At 65.4% G+C, this 27467-nt stretch overlaps 6 protein-coding genes across 11 annotated transcripts; 4 read left to right on the top strand and 2 right to left on the bottom strand.

Annotated features, from left to right (window-relative positions):
- Positions 1-4: 4 nt before the first annotated feature.
- Positions 5-4119, bottom strand: PRPF19 (pre-mRNA processing factor 19). The gene is made up of 16 exons (NM_001039331.3): positions 4072-4119; positions 3819-3968; positions 3645-3721; positions 3411-3552; positions 3129-3202; positions 2986-3048; positions 2840-2881; positions 2658-2732; positions 2353-2428; positions 2013-2122; positions 1750-1905; positions 1600-1669; positions 1396-1481; positions 826-996; positions 558-663; positions 5-459 (listed from the first exon to the last, which is right to left on the bottom strand). Exons 1-16 carry the CDS (start codon positions 4088-4090, stop codon positions 362-364), a joined length of 1515 nt encoding a protein of 504 aa, NP_001034420.3. The 5' UTR covers positions 4091-4119; the 3' UTR covers positions 5-361.
- TMEM109 (transmembrane protein 109) lies at positions 4082-6320 on the top strand. 2 transcript variants are annotated; one of them, XM_046942147.1, is made up of 4 exons: positions 4082-4400; positions 5251-5388; positions 5483-5585; positions 5674-6320. In XM_046942147.1, exons 1-4 carry the CDS (start codon positions 4089-4091, stop codon positions 6066-6068), a joined length of 948 nt encoding a protein of 315 aa, XP_046798103.1. In that variant the 5' UTR covers positions 4082-4088; the 3' UTR covers positions 6069-6320. The 2 variants fall into 2 exon arrangements, with proteins under 2 accessions (XP_046798103.1, XP_015141615.1); XM_015286129.4 differs by lacking the exon at positions 4082-4400 and adding an exon at positions 4684-4871.
- A 1085-nt stretch (positions 6321-7405) lies between these two features.
- Positions 7406-12660, top strand: TMEM132A (transmembrane protein 132A). Its single transcript, XM_040701440.2, has 11 exons — positions 7406-7562; positions 8214-8434; positions 8509-8721; positions 8820-9133; positions 9205-9351; positions 9768-9960; positions 10026-10169; positions 10240-10442; positions 10659-10935; positions 10997-11188; positions 11271-12660. The coding sequence occupies exons 1-11, from the start codon at positions 7502-7504 to the stop codon at positions 12318-12320; spliced, it is 3015 nt and encodes a 1004-aa protein (XP_040557374.1). The 5' UTR covers positions 7406-7501; the 3' UTR covers positions 12321-12660.
- A 1756-nt stretch (positions 12661-14416) lies between these two features.
- CD6 (CD6 molecule) lies at positions 14417-18498 on the top strand. Its single transcript, XM_015286126.3, has 12 exons — positions 14417-14720; positions 15389-15448; positions 15524-15850; positions 15932-16240; positions 16377-16676; positions 16774-16842; positions 16935-17075; positions 17157-17276; positions 17448-17558; positions 17642-17716; positions 17825-17992; positions 18193-18498. The coding sequence occupies exons 1-12, from the start codon at positions 14432-14434 to the stop codon at positions 18420-18422; spliced, it is 2199 nt and encodes a 732-aa protein (XP_015141612.3). The 5' UTR covers positions 14417-14431; the 3' UTR covers positions 18423-18498.
- Positions 18499-20032: 1534 nt separating this feature from the next.
- CD5 (CD5 molecule) lies at positions 20033-23965 on the top strand. 2 transcript variants are annotated; one of them, XM_040700647.2, is made up of 11 exons: positions 20033-20184; positions 20263-20301; positions 20410-20676; positions 20748-20810; positions 20972-21298; positions 21611-21895; positions 21976-22107; positions 22511-22564; positions 22693-22812; positions 22933-23027; positions 23593-23965. In XM_040700647.2, exons 1-10 carry the CDS (start codon positions 20133-20135, stop codon positions 23016-23018), a joined length of 1425 nt encoding a protein of 474 aa, XP_040556581.2. In that variant the 5' UTR covers positions 20033-20132; the 3' UTR covers positions 23019-23027; positions 23593-23965. The 2 variants fall into 2 exon arrangements, with proteins under 2 accessions (XP_040556581.2, NP_990252.2); NM_204921.2 differs by lacking the exon at positions 23593-23965 and having other exon boundaries at positions 22933-23558.
- VPS37C (VPS37C subunit of ESCRT-I) lies at positions 23531-27344 on the bottom strand. 4 transcript variants are annotated; one of them, NM_001199569.3, is made up of 5 exons: positions 27116-27344; positions 26705-26818; positions 26463-26634; positions 25763-25845; positions 23531-25514 (listed from the first exon to the last, which is right to left on the bottom strand). In NM_001199569.3, exons 2-5 carry the CDS (start codon positions 26795-26797, stop codon positions 24792-24794), a joined length of 1071 nt encoding a protein of 356 aa, NP_001186498.3. In that variant the 5' UTR covers positions 26798-26818; positions 27116-27344; the 3' UTR covers positions 23531-24791. The 4 variants fall into 4 exon arrangements, with proteins under 4 accessions (NP_001186498.3, XP_040556739.1, XP_046797551.1 ...); XM_040700805.2 differs by having other exon boundaries at positions 23839-25514; positions 27112-27344; XM_046941595.1 differs by having other exon boundaries at positions 23839-25514; positions 27022-27203.
- Positions 27345-27467: the final 123 nt, after the last annotated feature.

Here is a 27467-nt window from a genome sequence, read left to right on the forward strand (position 1 = left end):
GGGCTACGGTGAATAGTTCTTTATTTGTGTACTGAAACTAGATAACTGCTTACAAAACCGCACAGCCCCCCATCCCTCCATCACAACTATCCACCGGGGTACGGGTCGGGGCCTGGCAGTGCATCACTTACAGCCACAGAAGAGAGCCTAAAGCCAGAAAGACCAACACGAAACTGGGAAAGAAAACTAAAACAACAAACCCAAGAAGCACGGGGAGGGCGACATCCAACTAACCCCCACCTCTGCCAACGGTTACAGCAAGGAAACCTAAAGGAGAAAGGAAACCCCTCCCACCCGACCCCCCCACCCCCCACCCCAAACCCCAGCGCTGCAGCGAGCGCAGTCAGCCCCGCACCCGAGGCTACAGGCTGTAGAACTTCAGGCTGCGGTCCATGCCTGTCGAGGCGATGAACTTGGCGTGGTGGCCGAAAGCCACCCCTGTGGTGAGGCCACTGTGCTCTGCAGAGGGAAGACAGCGTACGGTTACGTTATGAAGGGGAGGGGGAGGCTTCCCCTCCGCCACCCTCAGCCCCGTGCTCCCTCCCGCAGCCCCGCACCGGTGAAGTGGAGGATTTCTGTCCACTGCTTGCAGATGTAGATCTGGACGTCTGTGCCGCCCAAGGCAAGGTAGGTGCCGCTCTGGTCGAAGATGAGAGACTTCACCTGGGGAGGAGGGGAGGAACAAAGCTTCAGGCCAGGCCCAGGAAGCTCCAGACACCATGCCAGAGGTGCAGCACCCTCCCTATCCTCCAGCACCCCGAGCAGAGCAAAGTAGCAGGGCTAGGGCGGCCAACACCGGGACAAGGGAAAAGGGAGCCAACACACCTCGAAGTTGTTGTCCAGCTGCAACGTCTTGAAGTTCTTCAGTTTACGCAAGTCCCACAGCTTGACGGAGGAGTCGTCTGCAGCCGTGGCCAGGTAGTAGCCGTTCTCAGAGAAGGCAATGCTGGTGATGGGGCCAGAGTGCCCCGGGAAGTTGGCCACGTTGGTGCGTTCCTGGGGGCAGGAGGGTCAAACGTGGGCCTCCAGCACCCTCTGCCTCCCCAGGGCAGCAGCTCAGCCAAGGGAGAGACAACAGCCCCTAAGGATAGCAGAATTCGCACGTGCCCAGAGAAGCAAGGATGAGGGAAGCCACAGGGCTGTCACTCCAAGGGGCACCCAAAGCTCTGCGCATCCGTTCCAAAGACGTGAGAGCAAACCCCTGCAATTGCCACTCTCTGCGTGGCTCAGCCCATGCCAATTCGTACCACCAGTCTGCCCCAGAGGCCAACGTAGGACTGCACAAAACACGACAGCAGGAGCTGCTCCTGTTTGGAGCTACAGCATGCTGTCTGGGCACCAAGCAGAGCACAGCAACCACTGCCCAACCCCTGCGTGCCCAAGGGCCAGCCCTACCTTCAGATCCCAGATCTTGATCTGAGAATCCATTGTTCCCGTTCCAAAAATGAGCCCATCTGGGTGGAACTGGGCACAGGTGAGAGCTGCAGAGACAGAAAGATATATGAGGGTGGGGGAGGCACTGTCCAGTGAGAACCCTGAAGAAAAATCCTCCTCTGCACAGTCACAAGAGCCCCACAGCATGGGTACTCTCAGCCTTACCACAGCCAGAGCTCTCATCTGTCACCTTGGTGAGAACACGGCCCGTCTGGATGTCTGAGAAAGCCCAGTACTAAAAGAGACACGCATAGCATTGAGCATGCAGCCACCAAGCAGGGTGTCCATGTGCCCTGGGCCCAGGCTGGCTCTCACCTGGTCATCAGAAGAGCTCAGAAGGTAATCACCCGTGGCATGCAGGCTGAGCCCTGTCACAGAGCCCTCATGGGCACGGACAACCTGCACACAGGAGGCGTTGGGCACAGACCAGATCCGAATGGTGGCATCAGGAGAAGCTGAGAACACCAAATCCTAGAGAGGGATAAAGCAGAAAGTGTAACATCAAAACGGTGCCATGCCTCTGTTCGGGAACTCCCTTACAGGTAGGAAGGGAAAGCTTGAAGTGGGCAGCAGCACACCTGTGAGGGGTGGAACACGACACTGGTGACCTTCTTGGAGTGGCCCTTGAGCGTTGCCAGGATCTGCTCAGAGCTCTTGTCAAAGACGATGACATTTTTATCAGCCCCACCTAACAAACAAAGCAGGGAACTACCAGAGATGGGCTGGCCAAGTTCAACATCCACCTGCTGCTCTTGGGGATCTCTGTCCCGAGAAGCTCTGCCATGAGCCAAGAGAATTCCTTACGCCCCTTTGCTCACTCCAACCTCAGAAAAGGTCAGAGAAAGGGCCCCATTCCCAGGCAGCTGAAGGATCTCTGCTGACACCAAAGACCCCAGAGTGCGGAAATGGCTCCCTTACCGGTGAGGATCTTGTTGGTGTCGGAAGGACAGAGGTCCAAGGCCAGGATACCTGGGATGCTGGCGCTGTGCAACCCCTGTGCGAGGCAGAAAGAGGCCAGGTTGGTGCCACAAGCAGGAAAATGCCCCAAAGGAAACCCCAAAGGGTCTTGCAAGGGGCTTTGCTGGAAGCCTGTGCCACCTCCACTCCAGCACTGGTCTTCACGGAGAGCCATGACCCCCCTGGCTCTGACCAGCAGCAGAACTGTGGGTTTGGACACTGCCCAGCAACAGAGGGTGAGTTTTTGAGAGCACCGCAGCACTCACCACATGTGAGGCGACCTGCCGGTACTTGCTGAGCTCCTCTGGCTTCACCAACTCCTCTGGCACTGTCTTGCCCCTCTGCAAACAGAAAATGGCGCGAGGATGAACATCAGTCCCTCTCGGAACAGGCCGTGACCTGATTGCTGTGGTATCCCAAATGCGAAACGTGAGACGTGGCCACTCACCTTCTTGCGCTCTGTGGTCAGCACAGTGGCCTTGTCTTGAAGCTGCAAAACGCCACAACAGTGGTTACGGCCAACCTGGACTCCCCCCAGCAGCAGGACAGGGAGCAGCTGAGAGCTGCAGCAGCACAGGCAGCACAAGTTCTTACCTTCTGGATAATCTCAGGAGTCATGCCTGCAAGTTCACCCAAGTCCATGGACTCCCCAGCTCCCTGCACGGGGCAGAGAAGGGCTCAGTTACATGCAAGTAGGAAACAGAAAAGACACACACAGCGAGGTAGGAGAAACTCACCGCCACGTTGGGCTGTGAGGACGGCACTGCCTGTGGCACGATGAGGCCAGCCTGTGGTTTCAGCGTGGCCAGAGCTGCAGAAGCAGAGAAACATTATGAGTTCCCCCCTCCACCCTGGAGGCATTCAAGGCCAGGCTGGATGTGGCTCTGGGCAGCCTGGTCTCATGGTTGGCGACGCTGCACGTAGCAGGGGAGTTGAAACCGGATGGTCACTGTGGCCCTTTTCAACCCCGGCCATTCTACGATTCTCTTTTCCTTGAGTTTTGCAGCATCCAAGCTCACCTTCTCTGGCAGCAGTGACCTCCTTGGTGAGCCGTGCGATGACACGGCAGGCAGCATCGTGCTGGTACAGCGCGTGGGACAGCTCCTGGCGCGTGGTCTGCAGCTGCTGGCGCAGCGTGAAGCTGTGCAGCATAACGGCATCCTAACGGGGCACCAGAAAGGAGGGAGGGGGTGGGGGGTGGGTGGGTCAGGGGGAGCCACTCAGCCCCACACCCTCAGCTCTCTGCAACTTACCCACTCATCCTGCAGCGCCTTCAGAATGGCCGGGATGCTGGTGGCCGACGGTGGCTTGGGCCGGATGGGATGGGCGACTGCCAACACAGACGCACCCTCAGCTCCTCGCCCTTCACCACAGCCCCGCGTGTGTGTCCCCCCCCGGCAGCCGGAGGCCCCCCGTGCCCTCCCCACCTTTGATGTCGATGAGCTGCTCCTCAGACAACGGCTGGTTGTTGACGGGGTCGGTGCCGTTCTCTGCGATGTATTTCTCGATCAGCCGCCGCTCGTACACGTGGTTGGACACCGGCGACACGCACGGGTGCTCGGGGACCTCGTTGGAGACTGCGGGGACAGCGCAGAGGACGGCGCAGGTCACGGCGTGGTCCCGACGTCCCCCCGGCCCCCCACCGCCGCCGCCGCCCCCCCCGGGCCGCCCCGCGCTCACTGGAGCAGATGAGGGCCATGGCGGGCCCTGCGCGCTCCGCTTCCGGCTGCTCCTGGTTCCGCTTCCGGCTCCGCGCGGCCTCACCGACGCTCGGAGCTCTTACGCGGGCTCCGCTCAGGCGGCAGCCGGAAACGGAAGTGCTCCCGGCGTGCCCCGCGCCAGCGCGCCCCCACCACTTCCCCTCCCGCCTCCCGGCGCACGCCGCGCAGGACTACAGCTCCCATGGTGCCCCGCGGCGGCGGGCCCGCGGCAGGGCTGCTCGGGCGCCGCGGCCTGACCTGCCCCGCAGCGCCCCCGTGCGGCCGTGGGCGGAGCTGCCCTGTGCGGGGGTGCGGGGAGCGCCCGCGGGAGAACCCCGGGGGGAGGGGGAGAGGATGAGGGGGGAGAAGGGGGGTGGGGGGGAAATAGGAGGTTGGGGGGGGGGAGAGGATGGGAGTGGGGAATGGGAGGGCGGAGGGGGGGCTATATTGAGGGATTAGAGGAAGAGCCATATTGGGGGGTAATGGGGGGGGGACATTGGGGGTTGGGAGCATATGGGGGGATATTGAAGAGCACAGAGGGGGAGGTCATATGGGGGGGATATCGGGGGGCTGTGTTATGGGTGCATAGGGGGTGTATGGGGGGCATGAGTGTGGGAGGGTGTGTAATATAGGGTTACGTAAGGAGATGTTATATAGGGCTTATATAGGCAGATATAGGGAGATGTAGGGATTATATAGGGAGATGGCACAGGTGGGGTTATATAGGGAGGAGGTTATATAGGGAGATGGCGCGGGTGGCCGTACTGGGGAGCAATGGGGGTACGTTTGGGTATATAGTGGGAAATGCATTGGGGGAGGTTGGGGGGGGGGCAATGGGCGTACACGGGGGTGTTATAGGGATGAGGCGTATGGGGGAGGCAGGTGGGGGGATATTGGGGTATGCTGCGGGGAGTGCTGCGTTGTGGGGTGGTATGGGGGGCACGTAGGGGGAGAGGGGGGTTCGTATTTGTGAGGCCTGCATTGGGGGATATATGGGGGGAGGTAGGAGGGTAATGCAGTATGGGGCGGCATGCTGGGTGGGCACGTTGAGGGGGCGCACTGGGGATCGGGCTGGGGGGGCTTGGAGAGGGCACCGAGTTGTGGGGGGGGCCGCCTGGGGGGCCAGCTCACCCCCCCCCTTCCCCCTTGCTGCTCGCAGACCCCGTTGGCAGTGCCGAGGATGGGGGCTGTTGGTGCCATGGCCGCCTTGGACGAGTCCCTGTGGCAGCTGGGCCGCACCGCCTGGGCCAGCCTGGAGGGCTGCCTGGGGGCCGAGCCGCTGCGTCTGCTGGCCGAGGTGAGCGGGGGGGGGGGGGCCGGAGGGGGGGCGAGGGGGGGGGAGGTGTGTCGGCGAGCGCCGCACGGCCCCACGAGGCCCTTTCTCTTTGCAGAGCCTGCTGGCTGCGCTGTGGCTCACCGCCTCGGCCGTCTCATCGGGCCTGGCCGTGCTGAGCGGCGCAGCGGGGGATCTGCTGGACGCCTGCGGCCTGCACGGTGAGCGCGGCGCGACGTGGGCTCCAAGCCGGCGCGGCCCCCCCCGGCCCTTCGCTCTCAAACGTTCCCCCGTGTTTTTGAACCGCAGGGGCCCGGCTGGCCGGCGGCGTGGCTCTGAGCCCCGGCGCGGTGCAGCGGGTGCTGCTGTGGGGGCTCTTCGCCCTGGTGGGGGTCCGCCTCCTGCCGTGGCTGCTGGGCCTGCTCGTGGCGCCGCTGCGGCCCGCGCTGCGCTGCCTGCGGCTCTGCGCCTTCCTGGGAGCCTTCCTATACGTGGCGGCGGCGGAGGGCAGCGGCCCCACGGCGCGGGCGGCCACGCTGCTGGGGCTCTGGGGGTTCTACGTGCTGCTGGGGGGTGGCCGGGCCCCCCCGCCAGGCCCCGGCGCGCACCTGGAGGCTGCCGTGCGCAGCCTGGAGTGGAAGGTGGAGGAGCTGCAGAGGAGGCAGCAGCGCTACGGGGCGGCACGGGGCCGTGCGGAGGAGTGAGGGGTGCCTGGGGGGGCCCTGCGTGTGTGGGCCCCCCCCCCCAGCGCCCCACATCAGTGCCCCACATCAGTGCCTTCACCATCGCCACACCCAAGCCCTCAACTCGCTCGCACCAAAGTGCCCGGGGGGTCCCAAACCGGGTGCCTCCCCCCCTTCCCCATCCCCACCTCCCCGTCTGCCGTGGGATGAGGGCCACGTGCTTGGTTTGCTGTCGTGGAACGGTTTGGCCACCAAATAAAGTGTTTGAGTGCAGCCCACGCTGTGCCTGCAGGGAAGGCGCTCGGTTCTGGGGGGCGCAGAGGACACTCGTGGGGTGGGGACAGGACGTGCTGTCCCCGTGAGCGCCATCTCCGTCGCCTGTTTGCTGAGGGTGAGGTTATCGGTGCCCATGGCTCTATCCCTGGTGCCCTCTGGCTTTGCAGCACCCCCGTCCTTGCAGTTGTTCCCCCAGTGCCCCCACGTGCCCCGGGCTCCCACACTGCGTCCCATCCCTTCCAGTCCTTTCCGGTGGCCCCACTGTTCCCACAGCCCACAGCCCTCCCAGTCTCCCCATCCCTTCCATCTCCCCACTTTGTCCCACTGCGTTCAGCATCCACAACGTCCCACTCCCTTCCCCGTACCCCCAGAGCCCCCAATCCCTTCAGTTACCCCCCAAATCCCTCCAGTGGTCCCAGTGCCCCAAGCCTGCCTCAGTGCCCCAGGTCCTTCAACTACCTTCAACTACCCCCCCCCCCCCCCCCCCCCCCCCGTACTCCCTGTGCCTCCCAGCCCTTCTCGGAGCCCCCATTCCCTCAATGCGTCCCTCATCCTTCCCAGTCCCACCAGCAATTCTTGTACCCCCGCCACGTTCTCCTACCAACACCCCCACCCCTTCTTGTGCCCCCCCGTGTCTCCCACCCTTCCCAACCCCTCCAGCTCCCCCAGCATCCCCCGGCCTCCCCCTTGCCCTTATTACCCCCATCCCTCCCAGTCCCTCCGTGCCCCAGTGTCCCCAATCCCCTCAACTCCCCCAAGTGTCCCCAGTCCTCCCAGCACCCCCAGTCCCTCCTGTGTCCCCATTGTCCCTCATGCCTCCGAAACCCCCCTCCTCTCCCTTGTCTCCCCAGGTCTCCCAGCGCCCCCAGTCCTTCCCAGTTCCCCCAGCATCCCTCCCAGTCCGCCCAGCACGCCTCGGTGTTCCCCTTCTCCCCACTGTCCCCCAGTCCCTCCCGGTGCCCGGCTCGGGACGGGACAAGGAATGTCGCTCCGTGTCCTTGCCCTCGGGGTCCCGCAGCGCCCGGCGTTTAGGACCCGGCGGGGTGAGGCGGCGCCGGTGCCGGTCCCGCCCCGGCCCCATTGTCTGCGCGCGGAGGCGGAGGGACGGCAGCGGCGGCTCCGCTCGCACGGACGCTGCGCGGAGCCCGCACGGCCCCGGCTCCGGAACCGGTCCGGCCATGGCCCCGGCCGAGGGGCCGTACCTGTTGCTGCTGGCCGCCGCCCTGCTCGGGGCTTCAGGTGAGCACCGCGGGCGCCGAACCCTCCCCCCCCGCCCCGGGCCGGGAGCTGCTCCGCACGGCTGTCCGGGGAGAGCCGGGAGGGTGAGCGGGGATCTGCCCCGTGTGCTCCCCGGGGTGTGCCGCGATCTGCCCCGGGTGGCCGTGGAACCGCGGAGTGGTTGGGTTGGAAAGGGTCCTTGAAGATCACAGAGCCACGGAATGGTTGGGTTGGAGGGGTCCTTAAAGATCACAGAGCCATAGAATGGTTGGGTTGGAAGGGACCTTAAAGATAGCAAAACCACGGAATGGTTGGGTTGGAAGGGACCTTAAAGACCACAGAACCATGGAATGATTGGGTTGGAAGGGACCTTAAAGATAGCAAAAGCACGGAATGGTTGGGTTGGAAGGGACCTCGGGAGCCATCCAGTTCCAGATCCCTACGGTCCATGGATCCGGTGGGGATCTGCCCCACGCAACCCCCGCACCCAGGTGCCCGGCGCATGGCTGCCACCCCCAGCAATCACTCAGCACTGCTCCCCGCAGCACTCCTCCCTGGGCAGGTCGGGGGTTGGATCCCCCAGGAGCAGCAGCACCCGCAGCCCATGGGAGCGCCGTCCCCTTGTATCGGTGCCCACCCTTGCCTTGGTGATGGTGGTCCCCGTCTCTGCAGCCAGCAGCGAGTGGCCCCCCCCGGAGCCCGTGTTCCTGCCCGTGGAGATGGAGCTGCAGGCAGTGCCCGAGCACTACCGCCTGCAGCGTGCGGACGGAGCCCTGCCTGCTAACACCTCTCTGCATGCCTGTTCTGACACCTTCCTGCTGCTGCCCCGCCGCCCCGCTGCCGGCCCCTCTCCTCTGCTGCGAGCCTCCTACCCACCCTTCAGCACCCACCAGGTAATGCCGACCACCACGAAGCCGTGCTGACCCCGCGGGGCCACCACACCACGCCGCCCCCCCATCTCTTCCAGGAGGTGCCCACCAAGAGCCCCGCCTGGGCCATCCGTGCCGTGCCCCTGGACGGTGCTGTGAGCCCCGACGAGCCCACCGCCCGCGTCCTCTTCCACCTGCACGGCCCCGACTGGCGTGGCCGGCGGGACCCCCCCGGGGACCACCCGTTGCCCTGCGTCGTCCTGCAGGCCCAGCAGCGCAGCCGGACGGTGCGGGGCTCCTGCCGTGTGCAGGTGGGTCACAGCCCGCAGCCCCACGGCTCTACGGTGCTGTCGCCGTAGCGCTGCTGGCCCCACTCAGCCCCCAGCCCTAAGGCCGCTGTCCCCCTCAGGCCCCTCTGGGCATCTGCTTGGTGGAACTGGAGATCCCAGCACGATGGTTCTCCCCGGCGCCGGAATCGGCCGAGCTGCGGTACGGCGTGGCCGGGCTGGGAGCCTGCAGCCGTGCTGGTGCCACGGTGGAGCCCCCGCGGTACCTGGGGATGCTGGAGCTGCGCACGGCGCCGGCGGTGGCACGGAGGCAGGAGGTGCAGCTGGATGAGAGGGTGCTGCTGCGCGTCCCCGACGGAGCCCTGAGGCCTGGGCAGCGCTTCACCGCCAGCCTGGCGCTACGGCACAACTTCACCGCCACGCTGCTGACCCTGCGGTGAGAGCACGTGGGGAGGGGGGGGGGGCTGTGACGGGGGCACGGCGTGACGGCCCTTCCTCGTGACGTAGAGTCAAGGCCAAGAAGGGGCTGCAGGTGGTGGCCGCCAGGTCCGGGGACCCTGCGTGGACCGTCCATTTGGAACGCAGCCGTGGCCCCAAGCACTGGACGGCTGTGGCGACATGTCGGCGCAGCAGGGACGTCCATGGGAGCACCAGGTATGGGCAGTGACGTGGGAGAGGTCATCAGCGTGGTGCCTGGTGGGGCCCAGTTGGGCATGGGGAGCTGTGTGTGGCACTGCATCTGTCCCATGATGGCCCACTTGGCATTAGAGACTGCGCACGGCAGTATATGCAGCCCAGCATGGCCCACTCGGGCAAGGGAAGCCGTGCATGCTGTGCTGTCCCTGTCCCAGCAAATCCTAATTGGATGGCTGATGGTGGGGGAGAGCCCCATTCCAACAACAGGTCCCAGCTGGGGATGCGGGGTAGTCCCATGCCAGCAGTACTAGTTTGGGATGTGGGGCAACCCTGAATCAGTGGGTCTCTGTTGGGGGGACGTCCCCGTTCTGTTGGGTCCCAGCTGTGGGGCAGCCCTGTCCCGGTGGGTCCCATCCGGAGCTCTGTCCCCGCAGGGCACTGGAGGCGTCTGAGCTCCTCCACCTGGAGCTGGCGGTGGAGAATGGCACGGGGGGTCAGGCACCGGCCCGACCCCTCACCTGGCAGGTGGAATACCCCGGCCAGGACCCTGAGGCGCAGAAGGACAAGCTGGTGTGGGAGGTGCAGGTGTCGGAGCCCGACATGCGCGTCCTCGTCCCCCTGGTGCAGGTGGGTGCCCCCGCCCCTCATCCCACCCCTCCTCCCCGCCGTGCTCAGCCCCACTGTGCCTGCAGGAGCTGGAGCTGCTCAATACGGCCCCGCTGACCGGTGTCCCCCGCACCGTGCCGGTGACGTTGGTGACAGTGGAGGCGGGTGGCGCCGTGTCCGAGCTCAGCGAGCCGCCGGGCTGCGAGTCAGCAGATACGCAGGTGCTGCAGGTAAGCAGGGCCCCAGCCCCCCCCAGCACCGCTCCCTGGGCACCCTCTGCCCCTCCGTGTGCCCCGACAGGTGTCGGAGGGCTGTGACGCGGTGTTCGTGGGGGGCAAGGAGAGCCGTGGTGCCCGTGGGGTGCGGGTGGACTTCTGGGCACGCCGCCTGCACGCCTCGCTGCTCTTCACCGTCTGGGCACCTCTGCTGCCACTGCGCGTCCAGCTGGGAGACACTGCCCTGGAGCAGGTGCGCGGCTGGCGCCTGCCTGGGAGCGCTGACAGGTGAGAGGAACGCCCCGTGCCATTGCTGCTTTGGCACGGGGTGGGAGGGAGCTTGTGCCGTGTGTCCCTGTCCCCCCCGAGCCCCGTGGTGCACGTGCCGCACGTCTTTCTGGCTCACGGTGTGCCCCCCCGTCCCGTGGCCCGGTGCCCCGCCGAGCCCCCCTGGCGCTCACGACACTCTGCCCACGGGTGACGCGCGTGCCCCCATGCCCACAGCCCTAGCAGTGACGTGGAGGAGCCCGGGGAGGATGCTGAGCGGCGGGCGCGGAGCTGCCGGCCTCAGTACCAGCGCACGGCGGTGCGGTTCCTGGCACACTTCGTGGCACACCCACAGGATGGCGGCCGCCACCTGTCCTACCTGCCGGGCCCCGAGTGGCTGCTGGATGTCACGCACCTGGTGGCCGGCCAGGCGCGCGTGCAGGACCCCCGCGTGGCATCGCTGGAGGGCGGCACCGTGCTGGTGGGCCGGGAGCCCGGCGTCACCTCGGTGGAGGTAGGTTTGGGGCAGCGCGGGGAGGCGCGGGGCTGGAGGGATGCTGAGCAGCTGCCTGCAGGTGCGCTCCCCGCTGTCGGATGCCATCCTGGGCGAGCAGATGCTGGTGGTGTCGGAGGATAAGGTGGCGGTGACGGAGCTGCGTGCCGCAGTGGTGGCAGGGCTGGCGCTGGCGCTGCACCCGGAGCCTGGCCACCCCGGTGTGCTCACCGCCGTGTGCCGGGCCACGGCCACGCTGCGCGGCTCCAAGCAGGTGAGGGTCTGCGGGTGGCCCGGGGGGGGTGGGGGCGCTCTGTGCCCCGGTGCCATCCCGGTGCCGCTCGGTGTCCTGGCAGGAGGCGACGCTGTCCGTCTGGCTGTCCTTCTCTGACGGCACGCTGGCACCGATGGAGCTGTACGGCGGGCAGGACGCCGTGCTGGCTGCCACCTCATTGGATCCCACGGTGGTCACTGTGGTGGGGACCTCGTCCTGGCGCCCGCGGGTGGTGGCGGAGGGGCCGGGCCGGGGAGCCCTGCTGCAGCTCAGTCTGCACCCCCTGGATGCGTGTCGCCGCGGCCGTCACCGTGCCACCGTGTTGGCTGCCGGCACCGCCTGGTTGGAGGTGGCTGGGGGGCGCAGGACCCCCCCAAGCAGCCCCCGGTCCCCCGTGCCGTTCCCGAGGGCGGAGGGGGCCATGTCGGGTGAGGCGGTGACGGCGGGCCGGGGGGAGCACGGCGACGTGGGGCTGGTCAACACAAAGCTGCAGGGCATGGGGTCTTCCTCCGAGGAGGAGGAGGAGAGAGAGGAAGGCTACGGCCGTGGCATGCAGGAGGAGGAGAAGGAGGAAATGGTGAAGGCCCCCGCGCGCGTGAGCGACCTGGAGATCGGCATGTACGTGCTGCTGGGCGTCTTCTGCCTGGCCATCTTCATCTTCCTCGTTAACTGCGTCTTCTTCGTGCTGCGCTACCAGCAGAAGGAGCCCCCCGACGCCGGCACCGCTCCGGCGGCTTCCCAGCCCCACAACTGGGTCTGGCTGGGCACCGACCAGGAGGAGCTGAGCCGGCAGCTGGACCGCCGGCAGCCTGAGCCTCCCACCCTGCCCGGCCCCCAGCCCGAGCGCTGCTGCTGCGCCGACCCCCCGGCACCCGACACGGGGTCCCCCAGTGGCACCGCGGTGGAGCCCCGCAAAGAGGGGTCTGTGCCAGGGGGCGGCCGGCGGAAGCGCGTCGAGTTCGTCACCTTCGCGCCCCAGCGTGCCCCTGAGGATCCCCCCCAGCCCACCCCCAACGTGCAGTCCATCCTGGTGGCCGGCGAGGACGACATCCGCTGGGTGTGCGAGGACATGGGGCTGCGCGACCCCGAGGAGCTGCGCTGCTACATGGAGAGGATCCGCGGCAGCTCCTGACCCCCACCGGGACCGTCCTCTTCGTCCCCATCCCTCCGTGGCGGGGACACCGGAGGGACCATCCCTAAGCCCCGTTGGGAGGCAGCGACGCCCCGCTGTCGCCTTGCCCTGGGGTTCCCACTGCGGTGCTGGGGGCACGGGGTCCCCTCCTTGCTGCGGTTCTCATTGCCACATTGTGTTCATAGTGCTGATGCCGAGTTCTGTGGCCCCCCCCCTTGACCGGCCACACGTCCGTTTTGTACAACATTTTGTACCCATTGCGCTGTGGGGTGGGGGCCCCTTATTTATGGAAGATTTTTAAGTCTGATTGTTGTTACGAAAATAAAATATTTAAAACGGCGGAGTGGTGCCTGGTGTGGTGGCACGGAACCGGGGTCACTTTGCACTGCCGGGCACAAGCACGGGCTGTTTGCTTTGGCTCCAGGTGTGGGTGCATGTGGGAACGTCCTGGCCATGGCCCAGCTGCTGTGACCTTGGGCAGGGAGTGGGCAGCACGGGGATGGGGATGGGATAGGGCTGGAATGGGACTGGGGATGGGGATGGGATGGGCGTGGGACAGGATGGGATGGAGTGGGGATGGGGCTGGGATGGGGATAGGATGGGACTGGGGATGGGGATGGGATGGGATGGAGATGGGATGGGATGGGATGGGATGGGATGGGATGGGATGGGATGGGATGGGATGGGATGGAGATGGGATGGGAGTGGGGATGGGGATAGGATGGGGATAGGATGGGACTGGGGATGGGGATGGGATAAGATGGGATGAGATGAGGTGAGATGGGGATGGGATGGGATGGGATAGGATAGGATAGGATAGGATAGGATAGGATAGGATAGGATGGGATGGGATGGGATGGGATGGGATGGGATGGGATGGGATGGGATGGGATGGGATGGGATGGGATGGGATGGGATGGGATGAGATGGGGTGGGATGGGGTGGGATGGGGATAGGATGGGACTGGGGATGGGATGGGATGGGATGGGATGGGATGAGACTGGGGATGGGATGGGATGGGATGAGACTGGGGATGGGATGGGATGGGATGGAGATGGGATGGGAGTGGGGATGGGGATAGGATGGGGATAGGATGGGGATAGGATGGGACTGGGGATGGGGATGGGATAAGATGGGATGAGATGAGGTGAGATGGGGATGGGATAGGATAGGATAGGATAGGATAGGATAGGATAGGATAGGATAGGATAGGATAGGATAGGATAGGATAGGATAGGATAGGATAGGATAGGATAGGATGGGATGGGATGGGATGGGATGGGATGGGATGGGATGGGATGAGACTGGGGATGGGATGGGATGGGATGGGATGGGATGAGACTGGGGATGGGATGAGACTGGGGATGGGATGGGATGGGATGGAGATGGGATGGGAGTGGGGATGGGGATAGGATGGGGATAGGATGGGACTGGGGATGGGGATGGGATAAGATGGGATGAGATGAGGTGAGATGGGGATGGGATAGGATAGGATAGGATAGGATAGGATAGGATAGGATAGGATAGGATAGGATAGGATAGGATAGGATAGGATAGGATAGGATAGGATAGGATAGGATAGGATAGGATAGGATGGGATGGGATGGGATGGGATGGGATGGGATGGGATGGGGTGGGGTGGGGTGGGGTGGGGTGGGGTGGGGATGGGGATGGGAGTGGGGATGGGATGGGATGGGAATGGGGATGGGATGGGATGGGACAGCACTAGGGATGGGCATAGGGATGGGGAGAGGGATGGGGATGGGATGGGATGGAGTGGGGAGGGGATGGGATGGGGATGGAATGGGGACAGTGATGTGGCTGCTGTGCTGTCTTCCTCAGTCTCATGCAAGGTCCCAAATCCATCTCCCGTCCCACAGCTGTGGTTACTGGTGGCGGACCACACATCCGTGCTCACCCCTTTATCCACGTATGCCATGGTGACCGGCTGCATCCAATCCACCCCGGTTACCCCAAGGTCCCCCTATCCCCACTGCTGGCGGCAGAGTTCGTCCCCGCAGTGGGGGTGGCCTCCCCCAACCTCTCTCATCCCAAATCAGAGCGTGGCGCGGCGTGACCCCGCAGTGCTCCGAGCTTCTCCCACGCCACCGATGCAGTGCGGGGACACCACGGGTGCACGGCACGGTCCCCCAGGCTGCCTCCATCACCCCTCAGTGTACCACTTCCCACGGGCGTGTGGTGCTGCAGTGGGGCAGGATGGAACCACCCCCACACCGGCACCCCTGGCTTCCTGCATACCGGGGCCGGACGTGCGGCGTGCAGAGGCACGGGGCCACATCCCGGCACCGAGCAGCACCCGACGCAATGGGCAGGAGGTGAGGATGGAGGTGCTGTGCCTGCTGCTGGCTGCTCTCTGCGCTGCTGCTGTGCCCAGACCAGGTATGCCATCATCCCCGGCCCCGTTGGGATGTCGCCAACACATTGGGTTTGATACACGGCGAGGATGCTGGGCACCAGTGGGGTCTGACCCACCGTGAGGACTCCCACGCCCACCCCGTGTCCCCCTGCTGCCAGCAGGGAGGTGAAGCGCTTTGCTGTTGACGTGCCCGTCCCCCAGGAGCACCCCCACCCCACCCCACCCCACCCCACCCCACCCCACCCCACCCCATCCCACCCCACCCCATCCCACCCTGCTTTTTGCACCGGCCCTTTGCTCTGCAAAGAATGCTGCTTCACGTGGAGCACTGCTGAGAGAAAGCAAAAGCTTTGCCCTTGCTGCAGGCTGTGCAGAGTGCCTCTGCTTTTCTCCTCCTCCCAAGCTGAGCAGAGCCGGACACCATTTTGCCCCCAGCACACGCACGGCGCCCTAAAATCCCCCCTCAGCACCAACCACCCGGGCGCAGGCCTGCTCCAAACCCCGCTGCCAAGCCTGGAGGCTTCCCCAGAGCAGCCCCCTGCGCCACGAGGGCCAACGTGTGGCCACGGGGGATGGATTGGAGGGTTTGCCTTAAGAGCAAGCGACCTCTGGTCGCCATTTTGTGCTTCTGGTGCCATGATGGGGACCGGCATCCCGCGCCATCCGCCACCTCCCTGCCCCCTCTTTGTAGCTCCAGTGGAGCCAACGGGAGTTCCCACCGCCGTGCCGAGCAACGCCTCGGCAGAGCCAGGTGAGAATGGGCACCCACCCGCGGGGCAGCGGGCGCGGGGACCCCCCCGCCACCCTCATCCCGAGCTGCCCGCAGGTCCCTGGGACACAGCCGTGCTGCGCCTGGCTGGCGGCAGCCACCCCTGCGAGGGCGCAGTGCAGGTGCAGCACCGCGGCCTCTGGATGCCCGTGTGCCGGGACTCCTGGAGCGCCGCCGCCTCTCGGGAGCTGTGCCGCCGCCTGCGCTGCGGGGATGCCGAGGGCGACGCGGTGGCGGTGAGCCCGGACGGTGACGGAGATGCCGCCGAGGGATGCCCGACTGCGCCGGCCAACTGCAGCGGGTGGGAGCCACGGCTCTGCCAGCTGCAGATGGCCACCGAGCCCGGCTGTTGCGCAGCGGGGCAGGCCAGCGTCACCTGCACAGGTAAGGGCGCAGCGGGCGCCGCGGGCGCAGGCCGTCCCCGCGGCACGGTGCCGTGTGCCAGCGCCTCTCCGTCTCACCCAGGCGCCCCGGTGCTGCGTCTGGCCGGCGGGCGCAGCCGCTGCGAGGGCCGGGTGGAGCTGCGGCAGGCGGGCAGCTGGGGCACGGTGTGCGACGACGGCTGGGACCTGGCCGACGCCGCCGTGGTGTGCCGCCAGCTGGGCTGCGGCTGGGCGCTGCGTGCGCCGCGAGAGGCCGCCTTCGGCCGCGGGCGCGGCCCGGTGCTGCGGGACGAGGTGAAGTGCGGCGGGCACGAGGAGCGGCTGGCGGAATGCCCCGCCGCCCTGCAGCACGACTGCAGCCACAAAGAGGACGCCGGCGTGGTGTGCTCCGGTGGGTGCCCGCACCGCGCCCGCGTGCGCTCGGGGAGGGGGCGATGCCCGCGGCGCCGTCCGGTCCTCGTGTCGCGGGGACGGCTGCGCCCCGTGCCGCGGCACCGCCCTGACCCCCCCCCGCCGCGCCCTCGCAGAGCACCACGAGTGGCGGCTGTCCGGAGGTAAGGACGGCTGCGCGGGGCGCGTGGAGGTGCGTTACCGCGGGACGTGGAGCACGGTGTGCGACAGCACCTGGTACGAGCTGGAGGCCGCGGTTCTGTGCCGCACGCTGGGCTGCGGGGAGCCGCTGCAGCGACCCTCCTTCCGCCACACGCTGCCCACCAAGATGCTGTACGAGTGCGTGGACTTGCAGCCCTCGCTGGCGTACTGCCGCTGGACCTACAACAAGTCAGCTCCCTGCCACGAGTCCCGCGCCGCCGGCGTCGTCTGCAACGGTACGGCGCCCTTCGGCCCCACGAGGAGGGGGTTGGGCCAGCGGCCCCCCCCCCCGCGGGTCGTGAGGCTGCAGCCCTCCCCTCTGCCCTCCTGCAGGCTCCCTGGGCTTGCAGACCCCGACGTCGGAGGTGATGGTGATGCCGAGCAGTGGCACACCCCCGAGCGGTGAGTGTGCTTCGGCACGGCCGGGGGGAGCCGAGTGGCAAAGCGGGGGGGGGTGGGAGAGCATCACGAGCTTTGTCCGTTCTCTGCTGCAGCCACAAAGGGCGTGGAGGCGGAGGGGGGGCCGTCCCCTCTGCACGTGCCCCTCTTCGTCTCCTGTGTGGTGCTGGCAGCGCTGCTCCTGCTCACGCTGGTGGCCTTCACCACTGCCCTGCTGCACCTGAGGAAGAGGAGCGGTGAGGGTCCCCCTGGGGCACAGGGGCGGCATGGGGCACTGCTCCCGGCCACACTCTCACTGACGCTCTCCACTCCTGCAGCCCTCGCCCTGGGGGCCCCCGTGCCGCTCCTGGTGACCCACAGCATCCAGCGTGACAACGTGCCCTTGGAGGCTTGCAACGACTACAGGGAGGCGCCCGCAAACCTCCCCAAGGGACCAGGTGGGTCCGGTGGGTCACTCACTGTGTCAGCACCATCAGCTCTATGAGTCCTCAGCAGCCCCATTAGCTCCGCCAACCCCAGCAGCCCACCATCCCCGTCGTGCCCCGTGAGTCCAGCAGCTCCTCCGGCCCTGCTGGTGGCTGCGACCCCATCTCTGTCTCTCCCTGCAGACCCCACGCCTGCAACCGTTCCCACCACCAAGGGCTCCGACTCCTCTGACTCTGACTACGAACACTATGATTTCAGCAGCAAGCCACCAGTGGCCCTCTCCACTTTCCACAGTGAGAACCCCCCCTTCCTCCCCTCCGGGCACCTCCCCAGTATGCTGGGTTCCCCCACCGACCCTGCTCCTCCCACCCCACAGACTCCCAGCGCCGACAGCCGGGTGAGCAGCTGCTGCTGCCCAGCCAGGATGGGATGGAGCCATTTCCCACAGAGGGTGCGCCAGCCTCGTCCTCCTGTCCCACAGCTGCCCGTCTGCCCGTCCAGGGGTGGCTATATGGTGGCCCTGTGCTCCCCTAGTGACATGCACCCCGTGTTCCCGCAGTGCCGGCCACGCAGCGTGCCCAGCCGTGGGGCAGGGCGAGGAACTCATCCTCTTCCTCCTCTTCCTCCTCCCTGGAGCCCTACTGTGGTGAGAGCGCAGCCTCCACGTGTGCCTGGCCCGGCCCGCAACCCCCACCGTGCAGCACCTACCAGCACACAGCACCCACCAGTAAGGGGACTGAAACGGCTACAGGGATGGGGACGGCCCTGGGGGTGGCGTTGGCAAGACCCCCTGGGTGGGGAAAGCTCTGGGGACGGCAGTGGGGTTGGTGAGACCCTCAGGGATGGGGACAGCCCCAGGCGGATGTGGGGACCCCAGGGGGCGGCGGGGGGGCCGGGAGGTGCTCATACAGCTCCTGCCTTCCCCAGCACCCCCAGCCGTGCCCTGCATGCCCACCCCAGTGCTCAACACGCCGTGGGTACCACCACCCCCGGCAGACCCCGACCACGCTGACAGCTCCAGCACCTCCTCAGGGGAGTGGTACGAGAACGTGCAGGGTACGGAGGCGTGTGGGGACCCACCCTTGGGGGAACACACGCGGGACCCCAGCTTCTCTGAGGGGAGTGACTACGATGACATCCAGGGCTCCGACTGCTGAGAGTGGGAACAGGCAGCGGGGAGGGGACTCTTATCCGTACCACAGCCCCGGGCCATTAAAAGCTTTTAGCCCCATCTGCCTGGCGAGCCCTCGTCTCTTCCTGGGTGCACCCGAGGGGATGCCATTCCCAAAGCCCTGCCCCATCGCGGGGGTGCTCTGGCTGCCGCGCTCGGCCCAGCGTGGAGCCCGGCGGGGTCCTGGGGATGCTGAGCTCCCATCGCCTCCGGGCTCTGAGCCACAGTGGAAAATTTGCCCCCCGCCACATCCTCCAGCTGTTTACCGAGCCGAGCGGCTCCGGCAGCCCAGAACAAAGGGGCTGCACCGCAACAAGGGAGGAAGCACAGAAATAGCAACAAAACCCCAGACAAAGGGGAGAGAGAGGAGACGAGAGCGGGGCTGCGAGCGGAGCCTGCGTGGGACGCAGCGGGGCCAAGCTGCTCTGCGGGCACGGTGCCATCCGCCCAGGTTTGAGGGCGTACCAAGGGCCGCGTCCCCACTGCTTGGCGGTGAGCTGAGAGCCGCAGCCCCCTGGGCTGGGTTTGGCTGAGAAATGGGGCGAGCACGTTGGGTCCCACCAATGGACCGCTGCGGCCAGCGGGGTCGGCGCCGCCCACCCCGAGCATCACTTGGAGACCTCTTCTTGAGTCATGGAAAGTCTTCAGCCCCGACGAAGCGTTGAGGCAGGAAACTCCCTGGGAGCGGAGATGTGGGGCCAGAGTGAGGCTGTGGGGTGGGGGACCTCTGCGGGTACGGGGCTGTGGGGCTGCCACGTGGAGAGCTCGGTGGCCCCGTGGAGCCGCCATTCATCAGCGCTGCCACCGGGTCGATGGCGAGCTGCTTCCTTGGCATGCCTGACCTGGATTCGGGGGAATTAATTAGGGTGCAATCAATCAGTGCCTCCCCAGCACCCACGTGCCTCGCAGGGACACGCGGCGTCCCCAGAATGCCTGTAAAAGGGACAAGAGTCGCAGTGCTTCAGGCGTGAGACACGTGGTGCTCAGCCGGCTCCGGGTGTCAGCTCCAGCGCTCAGCTCGGCTTCTCCATGCTGCCTGCAGCCCTGCGAGGGCTCCAAGAAGAAGGGACGTCCCCATGGCCCCCAGCGCTGGGAACGTTCACTTCTCCTTGGGCCCCCTCCTTCCGTGGGGTTGGGGGCTGCCGGGGACCCCTTGGTGGGGAGGGGATGGGGATGGGATGGGTGAGAAGGAGTGGAGATGGGGGTGGGGTGGGGTCGGAGATGGGATGGGGAGGCAGCGTAAATGGGAGGAATATAGAGATGAGATGTGGACGGGAACGGGGTGTGATGAGGTTGGAGATGGGACGGGGGTGGGAACAGGAATGGGGACAGGAAGGGCAAGAGATGGGGATGGGAATGGAGATGAGGATGGAGCGGGGATCGGATGGAGACAGGGAAGGAGATGGGATGTCGTGGGGCTGTGGACGGGATGGGGATGAGCGTGGGGTCAGAAATGAGGTACAGCGCCCCGCTTTCTCTCTGGTTGTGCCCCTGGCGAGGCAGCTGCCAGGATGCAACTTCAGATGAGGAAGATGTGACGCAAAAACCACAGAGGGAAGAAAAACAGCCTGTTGCTGCCTGCCCCCCCCACCCCCCGCCCCGGCCTCCCTTCCCCAGGCTGGGTACAGAGGCGTTGCTGCTCCACGCACCTCCTGCTCAGCCACCAGCGCCGGGGCGGAGGAGGCAGCACGGCCCCATGGCAGCCCGGCCGCCCGCCCTGTGCCTGCTGCTCGTGGTGGGGATGTGGGGTGAGTACGCGGTGCTTCTCCTGGGGGACGCCGCGCGCGGCGTGGGGCGCGGGCTGATGCTGTCCCCTTCTCTTGCAGCCGGCTGCGGGCAGAGAGGAGCAGTCCTGGGCGCTGCAGGTGAGCGCGCTTTGAGGCTCCGGGCTTTGGGGCTGTGGAACCTGTTTGGTTCCATGGGATGCCCGGCGCCGGGCTGGGGATGCTGACCGCCGATGCTCACCGTTCCAGAAAAGCCCTTGCGGCTCTCAGGCGGTGGCTGCCGCTGTGCTGGGCTGCTGGAGGTGCAAATGTTGAGCCGATGGAGCCCCGTGTGCTGGGATGGTGTGAGCCCGGGCAGCGTGTGTGAGCAGCTGGGCTGCAGGCCTCCTGCCAAGCTGAGCTCCGCGCCTCCCGACCTCGAGGAGCAGCAGGCATGGGCTATGCAGTGCAAGGGGATGGAGAGGTGCCAATGGAAGGCCGCCAACTGCAGCCAGCTCGCCGTTGTCACCTGCAGTGGTGAGCACGGCCCCCCCTAAGGCCATCTGCGGCCCCCCTGCCCCCACCTGCTGCCTCCCTTCTCATTTCAGAGCCGGAGCCCACCAGCACCAAGCCCCCGTCTGTACCTCCCACCACCAGCCCCGAGCCCACCGGTGAGAGCCCCCTGCCCTCAGCCAACCCTGGGGATGCTCAGCTGGCTGGCAGGGTGGGATACGCGCGGAGAGGACTTTGCTCCCCATCGATGTGAATACGGGAGGCTTTGGGGCCAGGGTCCCTGTGCGTGATGGCTGCACGGTCTCTGTTCCCTCACCAGGCGCCCCGTGGCTGCGGTTGGTGGATGGCAACTTCAGCTGCTCGGGCTTTGTGGAGCTGCACCTGCGGGGGCGATGGGGGGCCGTGGCGCTCAGCCCAGACGTTTGGCCGGAGCTGCCCGCCCGCATCTGCCGTGAGCTTGGCTGCAACAACCCCAGTGGTGTCCCCATGGGCGGCCCGATGGGCGGCCCCGTGTCTCTGCCACCACAGAGCCGCCTGCCCGTGCGGTGGGAGGCGGTGGCGCCATGCAGCAGCCCTGAGCTGCTCGACTGCTTCAACTGGACCAGCCACGGGCACGGGAAAGCATCCGCCTTCCTCATCTGCCCAGGTGAGCGTGTGACGGGGGCAAAGGACGGGTGGCAGTGGCGCCCCTCATACCCACACGCGAAGGCAAAACTGCGCACGCTTGGTTACTGGAAGCTGCACTCGGCATCCTGCTTGTGCCACGAGATCGCCAAGCCCTTGGGCGAGGGGTGGGCTGTCTCCAAGCCCCTCCATCTGCTCAGGCTTTGAAGCCGTCCTGTGGGGTTTGGGGGGGCTTAATGAGATGACATCTTGCTTTCGGTTTGGGTTTTCACGGCTGCGCTTGCCATTGGGATGCAACGTCCGTGCCGCCGTGCCACCGGCCCTCTCCACGCAGGTTCCCAGCCACGTGCCGGGCGCAGGCTGGCAGGCGGCCCCACGCCATGCGAGGGGCACATCGAGGTGTTCCAGAGGGGCCAGTGGCACACACTGTGTGACGAGCAGGCACACCGCGTGGAGCGAGGCCACCAGCTCTGCAGGGAGCTGCGCTGCGGGGACCTCTCCTCCAGCGCTGAGCTGCAGGAGCCCCGTGCCGGAGGGGTCATCTGCAAGGAGCGTTACCTCCACCTCTGTCCCGAGAGCCCCGAGGAGGTCCACGGCTGCTCTCGCACCCACGTGGTCTGTAAGCAGCCGTGCGCCCACCCCTCGCAGTGCCATTCCCCCGGGGGTGCCACCTGCGTGGTGACATCCATCCTCCCCCAGGCCAGAAGTCGAAGCCGCCTCCTGCTGGCACCGCACCCGGCACGGTGGCCAGCATCTGCCTGGCTCTGCTCCTGCTGGGAGTCCTGCTGCTCATCTGCGGCCCCCCTGCCTACAGGAGGCTGATGAAGAGGAGTAGGTGGCCAGACCCCCCGTCCCCCCGTCCCCACACCCCCCTCAGAGCCTCCTCTTCGTGCACACCACGCTCCCCATCTCCCTGAAGCTTTTAGGGTGAGGCGTGCGCTCCCCATGTGGCTTCCCCTGGATCCCACGCCGATGCTACCACTCCGTCCCCACTGTCCCTACAGCAGTGGCACCACCCCGTCCCCACTGTCCCTACACCGTGTCCACCCCCCTGTCCCCACTGTCCCCACGCTGCCCGCGGCACGAGGATTAGGCACACAAACGAGCGCTCAGCACGAGACGGGGGATTACCGGGAGGATTACAGTGCACGGCAGATGGGGCTGGCAGTGGGCTCCTGGGGGGACACAGCCTGACTGCATCCTCTCCCGCCCTCCCTCCACCCCTTCCCCACAGTCTCCAAGAAGAAGCAGCGGCAGTGGATCGGCCCCACGGGGCTGCACCAGAGCGGTGAGCAGGGAGCGGGGTTTGGGCGCGGGCTGTAAGCAGCCCTTGCTTCTTGCCACCGCGTGGAATCGTCGGTGCAGCGCTGGCTCGGTGGCGCCGCGCAGCCTTCCCAAGCCACCCCTGCTTTGCAGTCTCCTTCCACCGCAACAGCACCGTCACCCCGAGGGTGAGAGTGGAGGAGCAGCAGAGGGCGCGGAGGGGAGACAACGATTACGCTCAGCCCCCCCAGAAGAGCCCGTCGGCGTACCCAGGTGAGCGCACCGGGAACGTGCACTCAGTTCTTCCCGCGGGGAATGGTGAACGCGGGGCTCCGTAATGCGGGCACCGTCTGGTGGCGCCGGGTAAGGAGCCACGTGTGGTTCGATCCACAGCCCTGGAAGGCGCAGCACGAGCTTCCGGCGCCCCGGACAACTCCTCCGACAGCGATTACGACCTGCACTCTGCCCACAGGCTGTGACATGCAGAGGTAGGGCCGCCCCATCGCCGGGATCGGTTAATTCGGCTGCACAGAGCTGGTGGAATAGCTGGATGGACGCCCACCCGTCCCCGTCCCCACGGTGCTGGAGCCCACCCGGCTCACTCGGGGACCTCTGTGCTGGAGCCGAGCCCACCCGCACCCTTCGCTGCGCTCACCTCTGACCCCGCATCGGCCTCGGGGTGCTGCTGCACCCCGGCCTATGGGCAACCCTTCGCTTCTTCCTGCTCATCCTCTCACTTCTGGGCCTCCCCCCCCCCCCCCCCCAGCCTGGGAAAGTGCGAGGCGGGGGCTTTCTGAGCTCCGCGTGCATCTGAAAGTTTGCACCGTGGGGCCAAGGGCTGCTGCCACGCCGCCGCCAGCCCCGGGGCCGCAAGCGGGGACATGAAGTTGGCTGCGCGTGCGCGGGGGACAGCACAGGGCTGTGCAAAAAGCAAAGCACGCCTGGGCGGCGCAGGAGGAGGAGTAGAAACATCGAGAAGCAACCCACCGAATTGGTAATAAAACCGTTGTTTCTGGTAACGATGCCTTGCTCTCTACCTTCCGCTACCGCCAGCGTGCCGCTCCTCGGACGGCCAAGCAAAAGGCACCGCCAGGGATGAGCAAGAAACGGTGCAGAGAGGCAGCAATGGGCCCCCCGGGGGAGAAGGAGAGCCGGAGAGCAGGAAGGATGCGCTCGAAGAAGACAGTCCTGCAGGAGGGTAAGAGGCTGTGCTGACAGAACGGAGAGGAAGTCAGTGCGAGGCCGCCAAGATGGCACGGGAAGATCAATCTCCGCAAGCACCACTGCTGGGACTCCGTGTACGACTCATCGTTTTATTACTGTAATTAACCACCACGTGGGACTGCTCCCGTTGACCCCCTAAAGCATCCCTCTCGTTCTTAGTCCATTAGTGATCTCCCCTGATAAATAACTTACAGACACAGAAGCGGTATTGGTAGGAAAAAGTGCTGAGCGATGCAAAACGCCATTTCCATTAGCAGCCCTGGCTCCCCATCACCTCGTGTTTCCTGAGAAGGGGAATCCCAAATCCACCCGTGGGCACCACAGGAGCAGCTAAGCGTGCAGCACCGACTCCTCTGTGCGAGCCGGGCACACCCCCTAGGGCAGCGTGAACCCCTCTTAGTGTAAAAGCACCCACGTGCTGTGCTCGGAGCCTTCGTGCCCTCAGTCAGAGCCTGTGTGAGATGGGGAGGCTCCTGGGCAGCGTGGGGACGGGTTTTGCTACCCGAAAGAGGCAGCACTGGGATGCGCTTCTGCTTTAGGGCACGCCGGCAGCATCTGTGAGCCACAACACACCTGCGAGCCCAGCTCCTCCCACCTCCTATTGCAAGAAGGCCCCTGGCAGGAAGCAAACGTTTTGTGGCTGAAATACTGAGATTCCCACTGTGCCTTTGGGATACCCGTGAAGAAGCTGGGGATTCCTACGCTACACGTTATAAATGAGAGGCAGTCCCAGAGGATTGCTCGCTTGCACACAGGAGGGGTCAGGCTCCCAGCAGGCCTTATCAGTGCACAGCCCACGTATAACACACAGCTGGCTGCCTGGGTGCTATAGCAGAGCCTGGATGAACCCGCTGGGAAGCAACCACTTCAGCCCACCAGCAACCACTTCGCCACGATCCTAAAGAGGTGTGGCTGCTACTGCATCCTATGCGACACTCTGGTGTGGAGGGGCTGAAGAGCCACACTCTGGGCTCGCTCCTCTTCCTCAGTCCACAGAAAGGAGGGAGCAGCAGAGGACACCGTCTGGTTTAGTTGCCGGGCCAAGCAGGGCGCGGGGGGTTCCCAGGTGGGGGGTGGTACCCATAGGGTGGCCCTGGTGGATAGGGAGGCTGAGGGGGGAGCGGGAAACTGGGGAGAGGAGGCTGTGTGGGGTAGGGACACTGTGGCCGCCCAGCCCCGGGGAGTGCGTAGGGTGGGTAGCCAGGTCTGGGTGGTGGAGTGGAGGGAAAGGAGGGGGCACACGGTGGGCCCCGGGATGGAGACCAGGAGTAGGCTGGTGCAGATGAGGCGCCTGGGGGAGGCTTGGGGTAGCCTGGTGTGGAGTCAGCAGCCTGCAAGGGTGGGTACGTGGCACCCGGAGGAGGCTGGTAGGGAAAGGCAGGCTGAGTGCCGGGCTGAGAGGCAGCAACGTTTCCCGTGGCGAGTGGGGCACCGGCAAAAGGAGCGGGTGGGAGAGCTCCGTGTGCTGTGGGGCCGAGCGGCATGGCTGGAGCCGGGCTGTAGGGCAGCGGCAAGGAAGGAGCCCCTGATGGGACGGGCAGCGGCTGCGGTGGGTCCACGGGCACACAAGGAGGCTGCTGCTGCTGCTGTGAGTCCCTGACAGGCTCCTGTGGCGCTCGTGACTTCCGCAGCACCTCCTGCAGCTTTTCCACCCTGACCCGGCGCAAGTGGGACAACTTCCTCATCACCGAGAACTGCTCAAGGAAGGTCTCCAGGGCCACCTCACCCTCCAGGAACTTCTCAGCCATTTTCTGGAAGAGAAGACAGTACAACATCCCTCAGTGCTGCCTCCACAAATCCACTTCGGGACTGACATCTCCCTCGGAGGACCACCGCACCACGTGGAAGCAAAGAAAGAATAATCCAATCTTTTTTGGAGCAACAATGTTGAGCTACAAAAACATAATCCTTGACTTAAGGGATTCGGTTTGGGAGGGTCACTGCAAGTCTCTGAGATCTAATCGCTCGAGCTGCTAATTGTTTCAAACCTTAAGCTCACCTCAGACTCCTCTTCAATTTTTTGGCTTTCCACCTGCAGGAGATCCAGCAACATCTGAGGATGCATTGAGGCTGAAAATTTCTCTGGGGAAAAGAGCAGCAGAGAAATAAACACAGAACAGGGCAAAAACACTGACCTGTCCAACAGAGCCTGTCACCTATCGCACAGCTTTGCACTGTGACACAAGGAAAACCTAAAGAAGGAGCTCTCTTCCTCACTGTCACGTTTCTGTGCCCCACGTGCACTTCCAAGAGCGCCTTCCTGCCTTGGAAAATGTTGGTGTAAGGAAAAAATCTGACGAGGAAACAGCCTTAACCACTGCCACACCTGATTGGTATCTAAAGGCAGCTTATAAACAGGGGAGGAAGATCTTTTACACAGGCAGAGAGTGACAGAATGAAGGGAGAAGGGTTTAAAACTAAAAGATAGGAAATTTAGGTTAGGTGTAAGGAGGAAATTATTTACTCAGAGGGCGGTGAGGCCCGGGCACAGCTGTCCAAGGGAGCTGTGGGTGCCCCATCCCTGGAGATACCCAGGGCCAGGCTGGATGTGGCCCCAGGCAGCCCGATCTGCTGGGGGACAACCAGCCCACGGCAGGAACTGGGGCTGGGGGAGAGGGGAGGGCTTTGAGGTCCCTTCCAACCCAATCATTGTGTGGTTCTGCAATTCTACGAAAGGAAGCGAGACTGGAGTCACTCACCCAGCTTTGCCTTCTGCTCCTTACAGTGCTCGGCGAGCTTTTGCAGCTCCTCATACTTGCTGGAGAGCTCAGAACGTCCGGTCTCCAGCGGGACCTGGAACTTCAGGTTCTGCTCAGCAAGGCTGCGGTTGGCAGCGAGCGCCATCTCCCTCTCCAGCTGCAGCTCCTGCACCTGAGGAGCAGAGCCCACAGTCAGCACAGCGCCACGCACGCAGCCCTCACCTGCCTGCCCCACTGCTCACCTCCCTGGACTCCAGGGCCAAGCGCTCGATCTCCGCAGCATCCTCCTGCAGTGCCTGCAGCTCCTCCACAGTACGGTCCTTCAGGGTGTCCATGCTCACGGCAGCCGTGGGCTCCTAGAAGGGGGAAAGCAATTCAGAGAGCCACTAAGGCTGGAAAACACCACTAAGGTCATGCAGCCCGACTCATTCCCGCTGGGCCACGGCCCTCAGTGCCGCATCTCCACGGTTCCCGAGCACACCCAGGGACGGTGACTGCACCACCCCCGGCAGGCTGTGCCGGGCCTCACCACTCCTTCTGAGAAGCAGTATTTCCTCACATTCGGCCTGAACCTCCCCGCAGTCAAACCAAGCCCACCGCAGGCAGGCAATGATCCCATTAGGGACGTAGGAACAGCTTCAGTTCTTACTCACACCGCACCCGGAAGGCCCGCTCGCTCGCACCAGGCGCTCCTGTCAAGGCTCGCCTCCCTTCGGCCCGCTTCTCCCCAGCTCCGTCCCCGCTCGGGGCTCAGAGCGGAGCCCCTCCGCCAACGCGACGCCCGCGACGGCACCGAAAGGCCGCAAACAGCGGCGGGCGTAAGGCCCGGCCTCGCTCCGCCCGGCTTCGGGCCGCCGGGCCGCGCCGCCACCGACTTCCGGCGCCACACCGGAAGCGAGCGCGGCCGCTACGCGCTGAGGGATGCGGCGCCCCCTGGCGGCGAGGGGTGCGTGACGCCGCCGCCATCTTGTGGCTCAGTGCGGCCTCGAGAGCTGGGCCGCGTTT

Source organism: Gallus gallus, chromosome 5 (genome assembly GCF_016699485.2).
Source record: "Gallus gallus isolate bGalGal1 chromosome 5, bGalGal1.mat.broiler.GRCg7b, whole genome shotgun sequence".
NCBI classification, from domain to species: Eukaryota; Metazoa; Chordata; class Aves; order Galliformes; family Phasianidae; genus Gallus; species Gallus gallus.

What these genes read in the sequence shown, in the direction of transcription:
- CD5 (XM_040700647.2), top strand. Translation starts at nt 20,133, where the DNA reads ATGGCAGCCCGGCCGCCCGCCCTGTGCCTGCTGCTCGTGGTGGGGATG. An exon ending in AGCAGTCCTGGGCGCTGCAG is followed by an intron (nt 20,302 to 20,409) that starts GTGAGCGCGCTT and finishes TCACCGTTCCAG; the next exon opens with AAAAGCCCTTGCGGCTCTCA. An exon ending in CACGGGGCTGCACCAGAGCG is followed by an intron (nt 22,565 to 22,692) that starts GTGAGCAGGGAG and finishes CCTGCTTTGCAG; the next exon opens with TCTCCTTCCACCGCAACAGC.
- TMEM132A (XM_040701440.2), top strand. Translation starts at nt 7,502, where the DNA reads ATGGCCCCGGCCGAGGGGCCGTACCTGTTGCTGCTGGCCGCCGCCCTG. An exon ending in GACGTCCATGGGAGCACCAG is followed by an intron (nt 9,352 to 9,767) that starts GTATGGGCAGTG and finishes CTGTCCCCGCAG; the next exon opens with GGCACTGGAGGCGTCTGAGC. An exon ending in CAGATACGCAGGTGCTGCAG is followed by an intron (nt 10,170 to 10,239) that starts GTAAGCAGGGCC and finishes GTGCCCCGACAG; the next exon opens with GTGTCGGAGGGCTGTGACGC.
- PRPF19 (NM_001039331.3), bottom strand. An exon ending in TCAAGATCTGGGATCTGAAG is followed by an intron (nt 997 to 1,395) that starts GTAGGGCTGGCC and finishes TCCTGCCCCCAG; the next exon opens with GAACGCACCAACGTGGCCAA. An exon ending in AGAAATCCTCCACTTCACCG is followed by an intron (nt 460 to 557) that starts GTGCGGGGCTGC and finishes TTCCCTCTGCAG; the next exon opens with AGCACAGTGGCCTCACCACA.
- CD6 (XM_015286126.3), top strand. Translation starts at nt 14,432, where the DNA reads ATGCAGTGCGGGGACACCACGGGTGCACGGCACGGTCCCCCAGGCTGC. An exon ending in TGCTGCTGTGCCCAGACCAG is followed by an intron (nt 14,721 to 15,388) that starts GTATGCCATCAT and finishes CCCTCTTTGTAG; the next exon opens with CTCCAGTGGAGCCAACGGGA. An exon ending in CCAGCACACAGCACCCACCA is followed by an intron (nt 17,993 to 18,192) that starts GTAAGGGGACTG and finishes TGCCTTCCCCAG; the next exon opens with CACCCCCAGCCGTGCCCTGC.
- VPS37C (XM_046941594.1), bottom strand. Translation starts at nt 27,081, where the DNA reads ATGGGATCATTGCCTGCCTGCGGTGGGCTTGGTTTGACTGCGGGGAGG. An exon ending in ACTGCTTCTCAGAAGGAGTG is followed by an intron (nt 26,819 to 26,991) that starts GTGAGGCCCGGC and finishes TCCCCCTTCTAG; the next exon opens with GAGCCCACGGCTGCCGTGAG. An exon ending in AAATTGAAGAGGAGTCTGAG is followed by an intron (nt 25,515 to 25,762) that starts GTGAGCTTAAGG and finishes CTTCTCTTCCAG; the next exon opens with AAAATGGCTGAGAAGTTCCT.
- TMEM109 (XM_046942147.1), top strand. Translation starts at nt 4,089, where the DNA reads ATGGCGGGCCCTGCGCGCTCCGCTTCCGGCTGCTCCTGGTTCCGCTTC. An exon ending in CGGAGCTGCCCTGTGCGGGG is followed by an intron (nt 4,401 to 5,250) that starts GTGCGGGGAGCG and finishes TGCTGCTCGCAG; the next exon opens with ACCCCGTTGGCAGTGCCGAG. An exon ending in GGACGCCTGCGGCCTGCACG is followed by an intron (nt 5,586 to 5,673) that starts GTGAGCGCGGCG and finishes TTTGAACCGCAG; the next exon opens with GGGCCCGGCTGGCCGGCGGC.